This window comes from Procambarus clarkii, chromosome 70 (genome assembly GCF_040958095.1).
Source record: "Procambarus clarkii isolate CNS0578487 chromosome 70, FALCON_Pclarkii_2.0, whole genome shotgun sequence".
In the NCBI taxonomy this organism is placed as follows: Eukaryota; Metazoa; Arthropoda; class Malacostraca; order Decapoda; family Cambaridae; genus Procambarus; species Procambarus clarkii.
In genome coordinates, this window is record NC_091219.1 from 18,902,113 (window position 1) to 18,917,208 (window position 15,096).

Genomic DNA, 15,096 nt, shown 5'->3' on the forward strand with positions numbered 1-15,096 from the left:
AAGTCACAAGATCAAAGAAGACCAGAAACTCCAAGCTGAACAAGCCAAGGCCAAGCATGCACACAAAATGGGATCGTGGCACAAGACAAGGAACTCATTCTTAGCAAGAAACAAAATAGGAAGACATACAAACTGATCACTGCGATGAAAGGACAAAACTCTGGTAGTTAATGCAAGGAATGGAGCATGCTGATACTATTTACCAATGGCAAAATGTCAAACATGGAAGACAGCCTTAAAATGGACACAGTATTCCAAAGTGTGTGAAACACAAACTGAATTGGAAACAAAAAAATATAAAAATATGTGATAATACCTGGATGGATCCAGTAGAGCATCTTAGGGCTAGAGGTGGGAAATACATGACTGGAGGAATCAAACAGAAGACAGGTCCAAACCAAATTCCAGCAATAGTGGCTCAAACAACACTGAGTTTTAAGAGGCAATTGTGTAATGCGGTTGAGCTCCCTCCAACTGAGGGAGCGGGGTCAGCCGAGCAGACAGCACGCTGGACTTGTGATCCGGTGGTCCCGGGTTTGATCCCGGGCGCCGGGGAGAAACAATGGGCAGAGTTTCTTTCATTCTATGCCCCTGTTACCTAGCAGTAAAATAGGTACTTGGGTGTTAGTCAGCTGTCATGGGCTGCTTCCTGGGGGGTGGAGGCCTGGTCGAGGACAGGCCGCAGGGACACTAAAAGCCCCAAAATCATCTCAAGATAACCTCAAGATAGGCACAAAATGAGATGACCCTTTATAAATAACAAAGACAAAACTGGGAAAAGTCTGGGCATAACCTGCAGAAATAAAGCTACGTTTAAAAAAAATAAAATAAAAACCAGCCGATTGACTGACAGTTGAGAGGTAGGCCCAAAGGGCCAGAGCTCAACCCCGGCAATCACAATTAGGCGAGTACACACACACACACACACACTACGTACAAAATAGTAACAGGAATCGACAAAATTGATAGGAAAGAATTCCCGAGACCTGGTACTTCCAGAACAAGGTCATAGATTTAAACTAACTCAATAAAGCTGCCGAAGAAATACAAGAACATTTATATTTCACTCTTTCGCAAATAGTGGTAAACGGTTGGAACAAGTTAAGTGAGAAGGTGGTGGAGGCCAAATCTGTCAGTAGTTTCAAAGCATTATACAGCAGAGTGCTGGGAAGATGGGATACCGCAAGCACAGCTTTCATCCTGTAACTACACTCAAGTAATTACTTAGGTAATTACACAAACAAAATCTGAATGAAAACTAGAGAAGCATTGTATGCCTATTCTTAAGAAGCAGCAGGGTGCTGCTGTCAAGAAGTTCTTGGGTGTCTTGGAGCTGGCTTTTCATGATACTATATAGTGAGATAGAGAATGTAAAGTAGTCATTTAATATCTTCAACCTTTTTCAACTATACAGAACTGTACTACTACTGAATTTTCTCCAGGGCTGATGTCTCCTCTACAACTTGTAAGTTGGATAACAATGAAAGTGTCATCAGTATATTATAATGAAGAATTAATACTAAATATATTGAAAAGGATGAAATAAATCAGCCTTTTAGGCTGAAATAAATCATTATCTGAAAACTCTTCCAAACTATAGTGAGAAACCACTAAAAAAAAATTCAACACTACCAACAGTATTACAGTACCTGGATAACATTTTCCAGGTCAATCTTCCTCTTGATAACATCCACAATTGCTCCTTTTTCAGGACCTTTCTTAACTTGCATCCGCCCAATTAGATACAGATTTGATTTTGTTACAATCAGGTCACGTTTGGTTTGTCTGAACCTGCGATCAAATTTATCCACAGTCAATGCAAATTCAACCTGTAAAAAATACCAATTAGATAAATATAAACTTACCAAGCCTTATTACAATTATTATAATTAAGACAGTATACCTTTGTGACTATTTTGGAGATTAGGTCTAATCTCTTTTACCCATAGTTAAGCTTACTTATAGATAAATGCTTGTTCTTTGTTAAAGTTATGGACTATCGGGTCATTTGGTTGCACTCTGGGTAATAGATGCCAGTATGCATTGCAAAGGTTGGAGGTTTTATATTTGTACTTTGGCGTCGTGATGACGCTCTCAGCGTCGTCAAAACAATACACGCAGTTTGGGGGATGACTCTTGGAGTCGTACATTAATTTTTGCTTATTCTTATTATTAAGTATAAACATTGTGAGTGAATGAGTTTAACATTGGGTTGTGTGCTCACCGGCAATGGCCGGCCTACCTTGCATTATGATGCGGGTGGCTCGCCGGGCACGCGAAAGTGCTAAGAAACATGATGCAGTACTTTTATTGCATTGATGATGTACATCCTAAGGAATTAATGTTTCCAGTTTACACTTCTCACCATTTAAATTAAAATCATTTACTCGTTTCATTATATAGTTTAGTAATTGAGTATCGATGATGAGAATATTATGGAAATGATTATTAACTCTAATCAGTAATTAAATTATGCCCAAGTTTAGTGGGGGCTTAATTTAAGCTGTAGTCTAAGAGTTGAAGCAGATAATGGTGTGACCGGTAAATTTAGTAATAGTGGACAATATCATGCAGGAATGAATGCAGTAAAGTGGTATGTGGGTAATTTGGCCAACAAAGGTCAATGTTAAACTTATCAACTATTCTAATGGAAATGTTATCACATGTCACATAATTACATTTAGGATTCTATAATTTGCTCCAGTTGTTATTGGTATCTTGGAGTTCTTGATCACAAACTGGTCAGATACTGTCGAGTTCACCGCACAATTTACTTACGCAGTAGATTGCAATACTCTACCTTCACTTATTTGCTTTGTTAGGACTGTAGTTGTGGCTGTGTAGCAATTGGTAAATATTTTATTATTTAATTTTTAGAACAAGTTAGTCGAGATTATGACAAGTTAGTGTAGTAGTTCACTGATGTTGTTACTATTTTGCTTTAATGATCTAGCCTAGTGGTTAAACACTTTATATTGTTATCTAGTCAAAGGTGTTATTTGTACCGTTTATTGTGTAGCGATTACAATATTCATCACCAAAGTGGTGGCTGTGACAGATGAGTGATAGCTAATATTATAGATTTGTATCAGATGGTAAAAACGGGAAAATACTATGAATAATGACCTCCTACACATGACCTCCTGCACAGAGTGCTGCATGTTACTGATTTGAATCACAAAGTACATCTGGATGTACTAAACACATAAATATAATAATAATAATAATAATAATAATAATAATAATAATAATAATAATAATAATAATAATAATAACAATAACAATAATAATAACAATAACAATAAAATTATTATTATTATTTTAATCATTGAATAACTTTTCTTCAATTTTTAAATGTTTATATCAATACACACAAAAACTGATTTAAGTAAATGGGCATACAAACCTTTTCTCTTCTGGGAATCAAAGAAGAGAGACCTCGTTTGTACTCTACACCAATGTAGTCTCCATGAAAGTTTCTATTAAGGGAGTGTCTACGCCGTTCCTTACGATTGACCAAGAGATCACTAGCTTCCAGTCGTTCCTTCAAATATCGCCGTTTGCTAAAATTTAAATGAATCGTACAATTATACAAGAGCAGATTATGGAGATATTGTAATGATTAATGAATCAATGTCTATACACAAGTTAAAAAACAATACAGTAATATAAAAACTTGATAAGAAAAGAATGTAAAATAATTTGTACTTTTACTTCAGCAGAATGTATGCAAGTAATATTTAAGTAATATTTTATTGAACTGAGAAGCAATGCAGCATGTAGATATCATTATGTAATAGCTTTGCAATGTATAATAAGCTACAATTTATCACTGAAGACAACAGATATGTATATAGCTGAAGAACTAAAAACATTGGGTAATAGTGAAAACCTTTTAAACCTTTGTAAAAATCTTTTACATACACTGCTGTGGACAAACTTTCCAATACAGTACCGTATATTTATAACACCAAAAATTTTTATATTTCATAAATGGTACAATTTACTCTGAAAGTACAGTAGTACATTTTTAATTTTTAACATGGCATAAGTTTCTGCAAACTGAATGACTTGGTAGATACAGTATGTGCCTGCATGACGAGGTCTTCACAAACACAATGTTCCAGGCCTCAAATGATAAAACATAATACGCAACCAACCTGTAGTATTTCTTGAATGCCTGCTGGATAATTCGGGCGAAGTGGTCATATCTGCGCTCTCTACACTCTTCAAGCATGTACAGAGATTCTGGATCCTAAATACAGAAAAACTAAAGTTATGTATCTTCAGTCATGATCAGTAACAAGTCATAAACTATAGGAGTTAAAATGTTGATGTAAAGGTTCTTGAATAGATCCTAAATTATTGTATAGGAATTATGATGTAGGTGAAGACATTCTATTCATTAGAAAACAAATTTAAATCAGTAAATGATGATGATAATAATAAGAATGGATAATAGGAATTGTAGTTACAAATTGGTCTCAGTACAAAGGATGAATGTAAACATCTTTATTTATATAGTTCTATGATATAATAATTACAGATACATAATAGAAGCAACCTTCAATTAGGTTGTAGAAAGTATATTATGTCAGTAATATACTTGCTCTATATTTTCATTAGCTTATGTGCAGATAATAAGGTGTGTTTGATAATTCTACTTGGTCCACTAATTACAATTAATACCTCTTCCCAAGTGTACAGTTAATACCTCTTCCCTAACCTGCTAGAGGGTGGTCAGGTGAGGTGTGGATCGGTAATACAACCAGTCGATAGCAAATCATCTCCAGTCTAACTCCAAGAGTAATTACCTAAGTGTAATTACCTAAGTGTAGTTACAGGATGAGAGCTACGCTCGTGGTGTCCCGTCTTCCCAGCACTCTTTGTCATATAACGCTTTGAAACTACTGACGGTCTTGGCCTCCACCACCTTCTCACTTAACTTGTTCCAACCGTCTACCACTCTATTTGCGAAGGTGAATTTTCTTATATTTCTTCGGCATCTGTGTTTAGCTAGTTTAAATCTATGACCTCTTGTTCTTGAAATTCCAGGTCTCAGGAAGTCTTCCCTGTCGATTTTATCAATTCCTGTTACTATTTTGTATGTAGTGATCATATCACCTCTTTTTCTTCTGTCTTCTAGTTTTGGCATATTTAATGCTTCTAACCTCTCCTCGTAGCTCTTGCCCTTCAGTTCTGGGAGCCACTTAGTAGCATGTCTTTGCACCTTTTCCAGTTTTTTGATGTGCTTCTTAAGATATGGGCACCACACAACAGCTGCATATTCTAGCTTTGGCCTAACAAAAGTCATGAACAATTTCTTTAGTATATCGCCATCCATGTATTTAAATGCAATTCTGAAGTTAGAAAGCATAGCATAGGCTCCTTGCACAATATTCTTTATGTGGTCCTCAGGTGATAGTTTTCTATCTAGAACCACTCCTAGATCTCTTTCTTTATCAGAATTCTTTAAAGATTTCTCACACAATATATAGGTTGTGTGGGGTCTATGTTCTCCTATTCCACATTCCATAACATGACATTTATTAACATTAAATTCCATTTGCCAAGTGGTGCTCCATATACTTATTTTGTCCAGGTCTTCTTGAAGGGCATGACAGTCATCTAAATTTCTTATCCTTCCTATTATCTTAGCATCATCAGCAAACATGTTCATATAATTCTGTATACCAACTGGTAGATCATTTATGTACACAATAAACATCACTGGTGCAAGAACTGAACCCTGTGGTACTCCACTTGTGACATTTCTCCATTCTGATACATTGCCTCTGATTACTGCCCTCATTTTTCTATCAGTCAGAAAATTTTTCATCCATGATAGAAGCTTACCTGTCACCCCTCCAATATTTTCCAGTTTCCAGAACAACCTCTTATGTGGAACTCTGTCGAAAGCCTTTTTTAGGTCCAGATAGATGCAGTCAACCCAACCATCTCTTTCCTGTAATATCTCTGTGGCTCGATCATAGAAACTGAGTAAATTCGATACACAGGATCTTCCAGATCGAAAACCATACTGTCTGTCTGATATTATATCATTTCTCTCTAGGTGTTCTACCCATTTAGTTTTGATTAGTTTTTCCAATACTTTCACTATTACACTTATCAATGATACAGGTCTATAATTGAGGGGGTCTTCCCTGCTGCCACTTTTGTAGATTGGAACTATGTTAGCCTGTTTCCACCCGTCTGCTACGATTCCTGTACACAGGGATGCCTGAAAGATCAGGTGAAGTGGAATGCTGAGCTCAGATGCACATTCTCTCAGAACCCATGGTGAAACGCCATCTGGGCCAGCTGCTTTGTTCTTACCGAGCTCCTTAAGCATTTTTTCCACTTCGTCTCTAGACACCTTTATGTGTTCTATGTTGTTCTCTGGAATTCTTATTGTATCTGGTTCCCTGTTTTCAGTGATTCAGTGAATTCAGTGATTCAGTGAGAGAGTGATTCAGTACAGATGCTTGAGAGATACCACACATCTTCAACAACAATGTAACACTGGACGTGTTCAGTTCCTACCCTCACGAGACGGATCAGCCTCAACACAGAGCAGCCAGCCAGACTCTGGCCGCATCGAGCTTCCACGTTCTCGTCTAGCACTTAGCTCTTTGACTCCGCCCGCATTCAGAGCACCACGCTCTACACACTTACCCTGCATCCAAGCATCTCTCTATCCCTGGTCTCACTCAGCTCTCTGCCCTGCTCCAGGCTTCCTCTCAACTACATCAATTCTTCACTACATTGCCAACAAATTGACTGTTGTAACCAAGACTATACTAAATATAAAAAACAACTAAACTCTGTGTCTAATCAATCAAACACGCTCGAGTAATCATACGTTACAAGATATTATACCTTTACGAAGATTTTACTCCTGCCAATCTGATATTGGCTGGGGTCCATGTTCACGCTCGTCATGATTATATGTATGCCTTGCGTTGGCTCGCCATGCCATGAAGGCCATGTATCCTTAGTTAAGATTGCGTATCTATGCAGGAACTTTTGGAATGGGCGTCGATAGGCAAAGCCAGCTCTTTTCACTCTGATGTTTTCCTTCAAGCCGAGGTATTCTACCTGCATAACACATGAGGAAAAGTTAGATTTTGTCATGCTGAATTATACTACAGAAAAAACTTCATATAATGAATGAAAAGACAGCATTTAAGAATTAAGATAAATAATCAAAAAAGCTTTGAAAATGGCCTAGTCAATAAAACAAATAAAAGCGACACTGCATCATGAAAAATATTATGATGTAATATGACAAAATAATTCAATACGTCTTATTTATATCCAATTCTCACCTGATGTTTTACCATTTGATCATCCCAATCATGAGGCCTTTTAGTCTCATTTGGTTTAATACAACGAATATAGTGTGGCACGCACTTCACGAGAGTGGTGACAAGCTCATTTGCCTGTGTTCTTATCTTGGTGCCAGCCGTGGTTGGCCTACCCTTCACACCAGCCTGAATCACATCTGGGAAGAGGCTGCGAATGAATGCATTGCTGCTCATTTGCATTACCTGTTGGGTATACAGTAAATTATTTTTATGCATTCTTACCATACATGAACATCTTAAGAGTAATATATATACCAGCACAATTCGTCAACTTACATACACTGTGTTTTACCTGAATTTATCCGAGGGCTACTATCTCTCTTGTGGCCCCAATGAGGACAGGAAATATCACCCTATTTGTCTTAATGAATTTATAGAGATAAATTTTGAATTTTCAGCAATGTTTTGAGATTTATGGCTTTGGTGGGAAAGCAATTCCATGGGTTTATAACCCTTGGAATGGGTGATAAAAAGCATCTCTTGTTTTCTGTCCTACATTTTGGCTTATTGAAATTGAAATCATTGCTCCTTATTTGTTACATCTGACCTTTTCAAGAAGTGGTCTGGATTAATATTCTCCAAATTCTTAATACTGCATTTTCAAAGTTTTGAGGAGTTCAGCCCTGTCATGTTTCGTTTGCAGGGTTGTTAGCCCTGTGGCCCCTCAACAATTCCTGGTAGGGGAGTCAACTTAGTTCAGGAATAATTTTTGTTGCCTGGTATTGAACTTTCTCTAGACCCCTTTATATTTTTCTGAAGATGAATTCTCCATACTTGGATACAACAGTCCAAGATGGTGTGCACTAGAGACTTAAACAGTGGAATAACTACCTGAAGTATCTTTTCTGTATACTGTACTCTATAATGAATATACAAATAAACAAAGCACAGTGTTTACTCAGAAATAACTGAAGTATTTGGAAAAATTAGGTGTTTTCTGGACTAATGACTGGGTGCACAAATCAATCAAGATGATCAGCAACATGTGCTCTCAACTATTCTTTTCAATTTTTTTTATATTTTAATTATAAAATTTTACTGTGAAGTTGTTCTTGACGAGCTGTATTTTTTTGTACAAAAAAATGGCATTACTGAATATTCCTTATACTGGAAAATAATATATAAAGTCACATTCATTCCCAATACAGTACCTCAATGATATCAACGAAGAGAACGTCCCGGTTTTTCTCACAGAAACTTTCAACGTGATACGAGACATTGCCAGCATAGTGTTTGATAGTAAATCCATTATTGAATTTTTGGTAGTGTGGGTTTGTTCCAACCTGCAAAGTGTACAAAACCAATGTTTAATAATATCATTAAATAAATGAAGCATGTTTTACTAGTACCAAAATAACTTTGTGAGCAGAACAAATACAGTATATAAGTACAGTCCTCTATGTCCAATATGAAAGCCTACAGTATACCATTTCTCTTAACCCTTAGTGCATGCAATTATAAAAGTATATGTAATCTAGTATTTTAAGAGTCATTTTCCATGTGACAGTTAAAGATACAGAACAAAATAGTGAAGAAAAAACCAACGTTGAATGTAATGAAACGGCATTTTCTGGGTAGAGCCCCGGAGACTCCTTGGAGCTACTGGACTGATATTAGCTAATATTAGTATGGGGCTTCAGTCATATGGAGACCACCGGGGACCACTAGCCAGAACATGGTCCCTTCACCTATCTGAGGGGACGATGTTCTGCCTAGTGGTCCCCGGTATGCACAACAAGTCCATATGACTGAAGCCCCATACTTTTATTAGCTAATCTCAGTCCAATAACTCCAGAGAGCCGACGGGGCTCAAGGGAGCCCTGTCGACTCCCATAGAAAATTAGAACAATCTTTAAAAAAATCTAAAGTTCCCATAGAAAATCCCCATATTTCAGTGGATACGAAGAATTCCACACTAATTAAATTCTGATATTCATGCGAGTTCCTCAAATTTTGATAATGTTGACCCTTATTTTTAATGTCCCTGATGACAACAATTAAAACTTTTGTTATACTGTACTAGAGATTTACCAGTATGTTTTCTAGTAAAATGTAAGACAATCTTACTGAATACAAGCCACTGGAAAGTATATACATTATTTTTAAGCCTCGGAGAAGTACTGTAATACTATTGAGTGATTTTAGAGCTCCATTTTTGATGAAGTTTATATTCAAAAACATTTTTGTTTGGCTTTAATTGAATTATTTTGATTAATTATTTTTCATACAATTTTGATGAAATTTTCACACAATGTGAAAACATTGCATAACAGCCACTACAAAACATACATGTTTTTCTCAATTCAAAATATTTAATGTGAATATAAAGAATAGGTTCAACTGCTCTAAAGGAGAAAATTAAATAAATTAGATTACATTTCAGTTTAACATACTTGTGAATCCATCTTACGATGAAAGTCATCATCAGCACCTTCAGATTTTGCACTCATGGTGGCACAGGTATCATCAAGTATGCACATGATGCCAGGTGGTCGTTTGCTTTCTATAAGGTCACAAACAATTTTGTTGTCAAAGTAGTTGATTGGTGTCCATTTAATACCCTGGAAATATACATTAATAAACATACGAATATGAATATATTTCATAAAACATCATCACTACATGAAACTTGTAGTAAAACACCTTAACTTATATGTACTGTACCAACTATGGCACAACTCAAAGCACTGCCACTTGGCTATTACACTGCAGTTACTGTACTCTTACTACTGTATATTACAGTTACCACTACAGCTACCAAATCTAGAATAAAGTAATCAGTGCCTTACCATCATTAAATATCACTTTGAAAAAATTGTACTGTATATCATTTGCTAATTTTCTTTCATTCATATATATCTGCTTACTTCTCATAGTATTTATTAATTATTATCTACCATAATTATGTGTTTAAGTTATGCCCAAAATACTGTATCTACTAATAACCACTGCAATATGATGATTTATGTATCTTAACACTAACAATAGATTTAATTGTTTATTTATATCATTATTATCAAGCCTAAGCTTCAAAATGTTCACATAGTGCAATATATTTCCACTTCTTAGTCTTTATCAATACAGTATTTGCATTCTTACCTCCGCTAAATATTCTTCCTGTTCACTCTTCAAAGTCAGCTCAATGAAAATTTGCTGTAATTTTTCATTCACATAGTTGATGCAGAATTGTTCAAATCCATTCTTGCTAAATATTTCAAATCCATATATGTCAAGAATACCAATGCTTATCAAATTTGCATCAGTGACCATGGCTTTATTTACCGTCTGCAGTGACAAAAAATGCAAAAATAAATATGCATATTTTCAAATAATTTATCATGAATATTGAATATTTTGCGACTGCCAATTATCAGAGCATAACACACACAAAGGCAAAATTAATATATCATTGTTAACATGCAACATACAGATACAGTACTTACAAATAATGTATTCATTTTCTCAAAGACAGGCAGCTTGTGTATATATCTACATTAGGCTTATATTGAGGTCACCCTAAGGTTGAACTATTGACCCTTCCCAGCATGTAATCCCACTACAGTTGACTAACTCCTGGGTACCTACTTACTGCAGGTGAACAGGGCATTAGGCGACAGGAAACGTGCCCAACCATTTCCGTCCCACCTGGGATTTGAACCCATGATTCCCAAATGTGAATCGAGAATGAACCCAACTGTACTACTATGGCGAGGTTATATTAGCAGCCCAAAGAAAAAATGGGAGTGGTTTAGGAAAAGATTAATTTTTACAAAATTGCACTCATCCATTTGTCACATCTCACACACTTCTGTACATAGCATTACAGACAAAGAAGTATTGCCAATATTCGTTAACAATTCACAAAGAAACACAGCTAGTTGCAGCACATTCAGGTTTCTAACATAATAAAACAAATGAAATTTGCACCTAATAAATGAGAAAATGCCTATGTTTCAAATGTAGATATACTAATAGAACAACTACAGTAGTGGGTACAATAAATTAAATAAGTACAGTATATGATCAAATTCACTTTAATTGCTGCTCTAGTGAAAATACAAGAAAAATGTATAAAAGTAATGAGAATGAGTTAAACATAAAATATTAAAATTATGTGATATGTGTTAAAATTATGTGATATGTGCAGATAGATGACAAACATGTAGGCATTTTATGAGCAAGAGCATCCTTTCTACCACATCTCTCTAACATTGACACTTTCGCTCGGTAATGACGCAGTATGGCATGAAAACTTTAGTAGACAAATGTTCGGTAACAACGCAGTATGGCGTCAAAAATTAAAAAATTTGGCCTGCCTTTGGGTTGGCTGTGGGAGAGACGCGCTGAGGTTTTGGACATTATATGCATATAATCCTGTAGGGAATTTCATTGTGAATACATTGATACCAAAATGAAAGACCAAGGACCAGAATTGAGGTAACAAAGTTAAAAAGAGTATACACATTTTATTGCTCTTGATGAGCGCTCACGGGGGTAATGCTCCGTCACTTTCTCTGTTTGCTGTGGGTGGTCCGCCAGGCTTTTGGACTTTATACTTGCATATACTCCTGTAGGGAATTCTATTGCAAACACATTGATACCAAATTGAAAAACCTAGGTCAAGAATTGAGATGACAAAGTTGAAAAGAGTATAGACTTTTCAGTATTCCCGCGCTCTCTAATGGAATGCAAGGCATGCCTTGGGATGTCGCAGCTCTCTCTTTCAGGTAACCTTGGGCCACTTTTATCTTGTTGGCAGGTAGAGCGTGCCGCTGTTTTTGACATTATGTGCATATACTCCTGTAGGGAATTATATTGCGAACACAATGACACCAAAATGAAAGACTGAGGACGAGAATTGAGGTGACCAAAGTGAAAAGGGTGTATACATTTTATTGCTCTTGTGCGCTCCCGGGTAACACGCTCTCACTTTTTCTGTTTGTTGCAGATGGTATACCGGGCTTTTGGGCATTATATGCATTTAGTCTTGTAGAGAATTCTATTGCGAACACATTGATACAAAATTGAAAAACCTAGGATGAGAATTAAGATAAAATTGAAAAGAGTATACACTTTTCAGTATTACCGCACACTCCTGTGGAATGCCAGGACCCACTTAGGGGTGCGCGGTGCTCTCTTGCCCAGAACAACAAAGTGTTCATTAAGGGAAACTCCCGAACTTTGTAAAAGAATAAGTTAAGAGAATGGATAAACCTGAATTTATTCAGTGTGGCTATCCGAATACTGTACTTGTAGTGAGTAAACCTTATACTCGCTCCATTACCTCATCATCTTAATTAATGGCATAACTAATTAGCACTAACTACACAAGCTATAATCCTATCCCTATTTACAGGTAACTGTTCTTCCATCCTCGTATCTTATTGTAGGGAGCTGAGGTGTAGTCACCGAATATAAGCAAGCGACATGAGAATAGCTAACAGTACAGTTTCCACAGTCAAGAATGTAGCACTCGGCGTATACAGTCCTAATTGACCCCAAGACACTACAGCTTTGACACAGAACAGACAGCAGACTAGGACCGCATCGAGCTACAACGCTCTCCCACATAGAGGTCTGCAACTTCGGCCTCACTCAGCTCTCTGCTCTGCTCCAAGCTCCGTCTCAATGTCTACGACACTGTTGTATCCAAGACTACTAAATAAATATTAAAACCCACTAAACCATGTGTATCTAATCTACCCAACAACATAACATAAACGTACGTTACATACTCAAACAAAAATGGGAAACACTGATTTCACAATTAAAACCAATATTTAATATCCCTTAACTTAATATTCTGCCAGCAATAAACTGACCAAAAATCTGAGGAACTAGCCACAGCTAAAGATATAAAGAAGGAAAGTGGTCAAGATAGTAGATGGAGAAGACAAAAGTTCTCTTCATAAGGAACCCAAACTCCTTAATAGCAGTTCTTCCATTGACCCAATGCAATCTGAAAGTTACACTATACCAGTAAACAAGTGTGCATATAGTAGATTGAAATAGTGTTAGTAGGTATGCTGTAGCTCGCAAGCCTTTTAACCTGTGGTAGTTCCTATCACATCACATGTAGAGATTAGGAACTTGGTTCTTTGAAACCGAGTTAAACACCATCAGTTTACAAACTTGGGCATATGGCTGTCCCAATTACATCACCTGCAGTTTATTCACTGTATTTTTTTATTGTCCTTATACCACATGTAGTTTACAGCTCAATTATATGGATTTCAATGTATCACCAGCTAAGCAAGTAGATCATGTTTAATGTACTGTATTTGCAAACATAACTTGATGACTACTAATTAAGTAATTGCATTTAACTATAATCTACAATTTCTTACCTCTACAATATAGTCAAATAATCTAGAATATAATCCTTTGGTCCAGGCATCTCTTGCAAACTGCGCCTGCTCTGTGTTTAGAGTCACATCCACCCTCTCGGATTTTCCACCCCATTTGCCATCAAACACACGGCTGATAAGCTTCTGACCCAGGAGTTGAGCATCAATTCCCAGGAGAAATGCTGGGAACTGCAAATCTACATGAGAAAAATGGAATAATATTAGAGAGAGTTTTAACTTTAAACTTTTTTTGGGACTGTTTGATCAACAAACATATACCGCAAGTCAGAGAATGGCGACCTTTTCAATTCTTGGCATACTGAACAAGGTGCTGAAATTGTTAACACATACTATAATTTTTTTTTAAGGAGAGACTTTATATATACAGTATACTGTATATAAAAATGGATATTAAGACTGTGTTTAAAAGTTTAATAGCTAATATTTTAATCATACAGGTAGTTTTATTTGTTGATTATAGATTTCAAAAGATTGTCTTTTCTTATTATTCCTGATATTTTTAATCTTGCCTCTAACTCCCACGTCACACCTGTGGACCCTTCGTGGCACACTAGTGTGCCGCAAAATAGTGGTTGAAAAAACACTGCTTTAAGTGTCGGGTATTAAACAAAATTTCAGACAAAACAAAACCATAAAGAGAATACTGGAAACTCCAGACCAGTTTACCATTTCCCATAGTACTGTAGGATGCCTGCACAGCAGCAGGCATTCTGGCATAATGCCATGGTTATCAAAATTAAACACATCTATGCAACAGTAATTATTTCTGTACATATTCTATTTAAATTACAGGTAGGGTATGCAAGTTCACTTTTTATCTTTTAACTTCGCTAAACAAAATTGAAAGTGCAGCTCACAGTTTGGATCCATGATGAAGGATGCATTGTTATCTTCAGTGAAGGAAATGTTGCCTATGTGGAGAATTGCTGCAACAATTCTAAGAATGTCGAGTTGTGTGTTCTCTGGTATGCCCATCACACTCATTGCTAGAACATTTTAGAACATTATGCACATCAATTTTCATAAAAGATAACTCATTACATATACACCTAGTAAATAAATTTTTAAAGAGTTCACACTACATTATTTCAAAGTACGGATTTTCCAATATGGTTAGCTACAATATTATTTTAATGTAATAGATTGTGAATGGAATGAATCTTAACATGTAAGGCATATACAGTACAGGAGATATTTGGCTAAGAATGCTAGGCTGGCGTGAGAGTTTTATACATGAAGGTAGAAGAATGAAGAAGAACTTGGGAAGACAAGCAAGTGCTATGAGCAGTTAATGACATAAACCTGTGAATTTTAAGGATGCAAACTGACATGGAAGGAGTGTGAAGAAAATAGGAATATGA

The 15,096-nt window shown here is 36.2% G+C and overlaps 1 protein-coding gene across 4 annotated transcripts in view; it reads right to left on the bottom strand.

Moving 5' to 3' along the window:
- LOC123775269 (unconventional myosin-Ie) overlaps nt 1–15,096 on the bottom strand; it is a 122,318-nt gene that overhangs the window by 19,321 nt on the left and 87,901 nt on the right. For all 4 annotated transcript variants that reach the window (XM_045770256.2, XM_045770258.2, XM_045770257.2 and 1 more), the window contains 10 exons: nt 14,593–14,721; nt 13,715–13,911; nt 10,467–10,652; nt 9,761–9,928; nt 8,519–8,650; nt 7,329–7,550; nt 6,880–7,098; nt 4,161–4,255; nt 3,407–3,563; nt 1,650–1,829 (listed from right to left, as the gene is read on the bottom strand). In XM_045770256.2, coding sequence (XP_045626212.2) covers nt 1,650–1,829; nt 3,407–3,563; nt 4,161–4,255; nt 6,880–7,098; nt 7,329–7,550; nt 8,519–8,650; nt 9,761–9,928; nt 10,467–10,652; nt 13,715–13,911; nt 14,593–14,721 — 1,685 coding nt within the window. The remainder of the gene's footprint in view (nt 1–1,649; nt 1,830–3,406; nt 3,564–4,160; nt 4,256–6,879; nt 7,099–7,328; nt 7,551–8,518; nt 8,651–9,760; nt 9,929–10,466; nt 10,653–13,714; nt 13,912–14,592; nt 14,722–15,096) is intronic.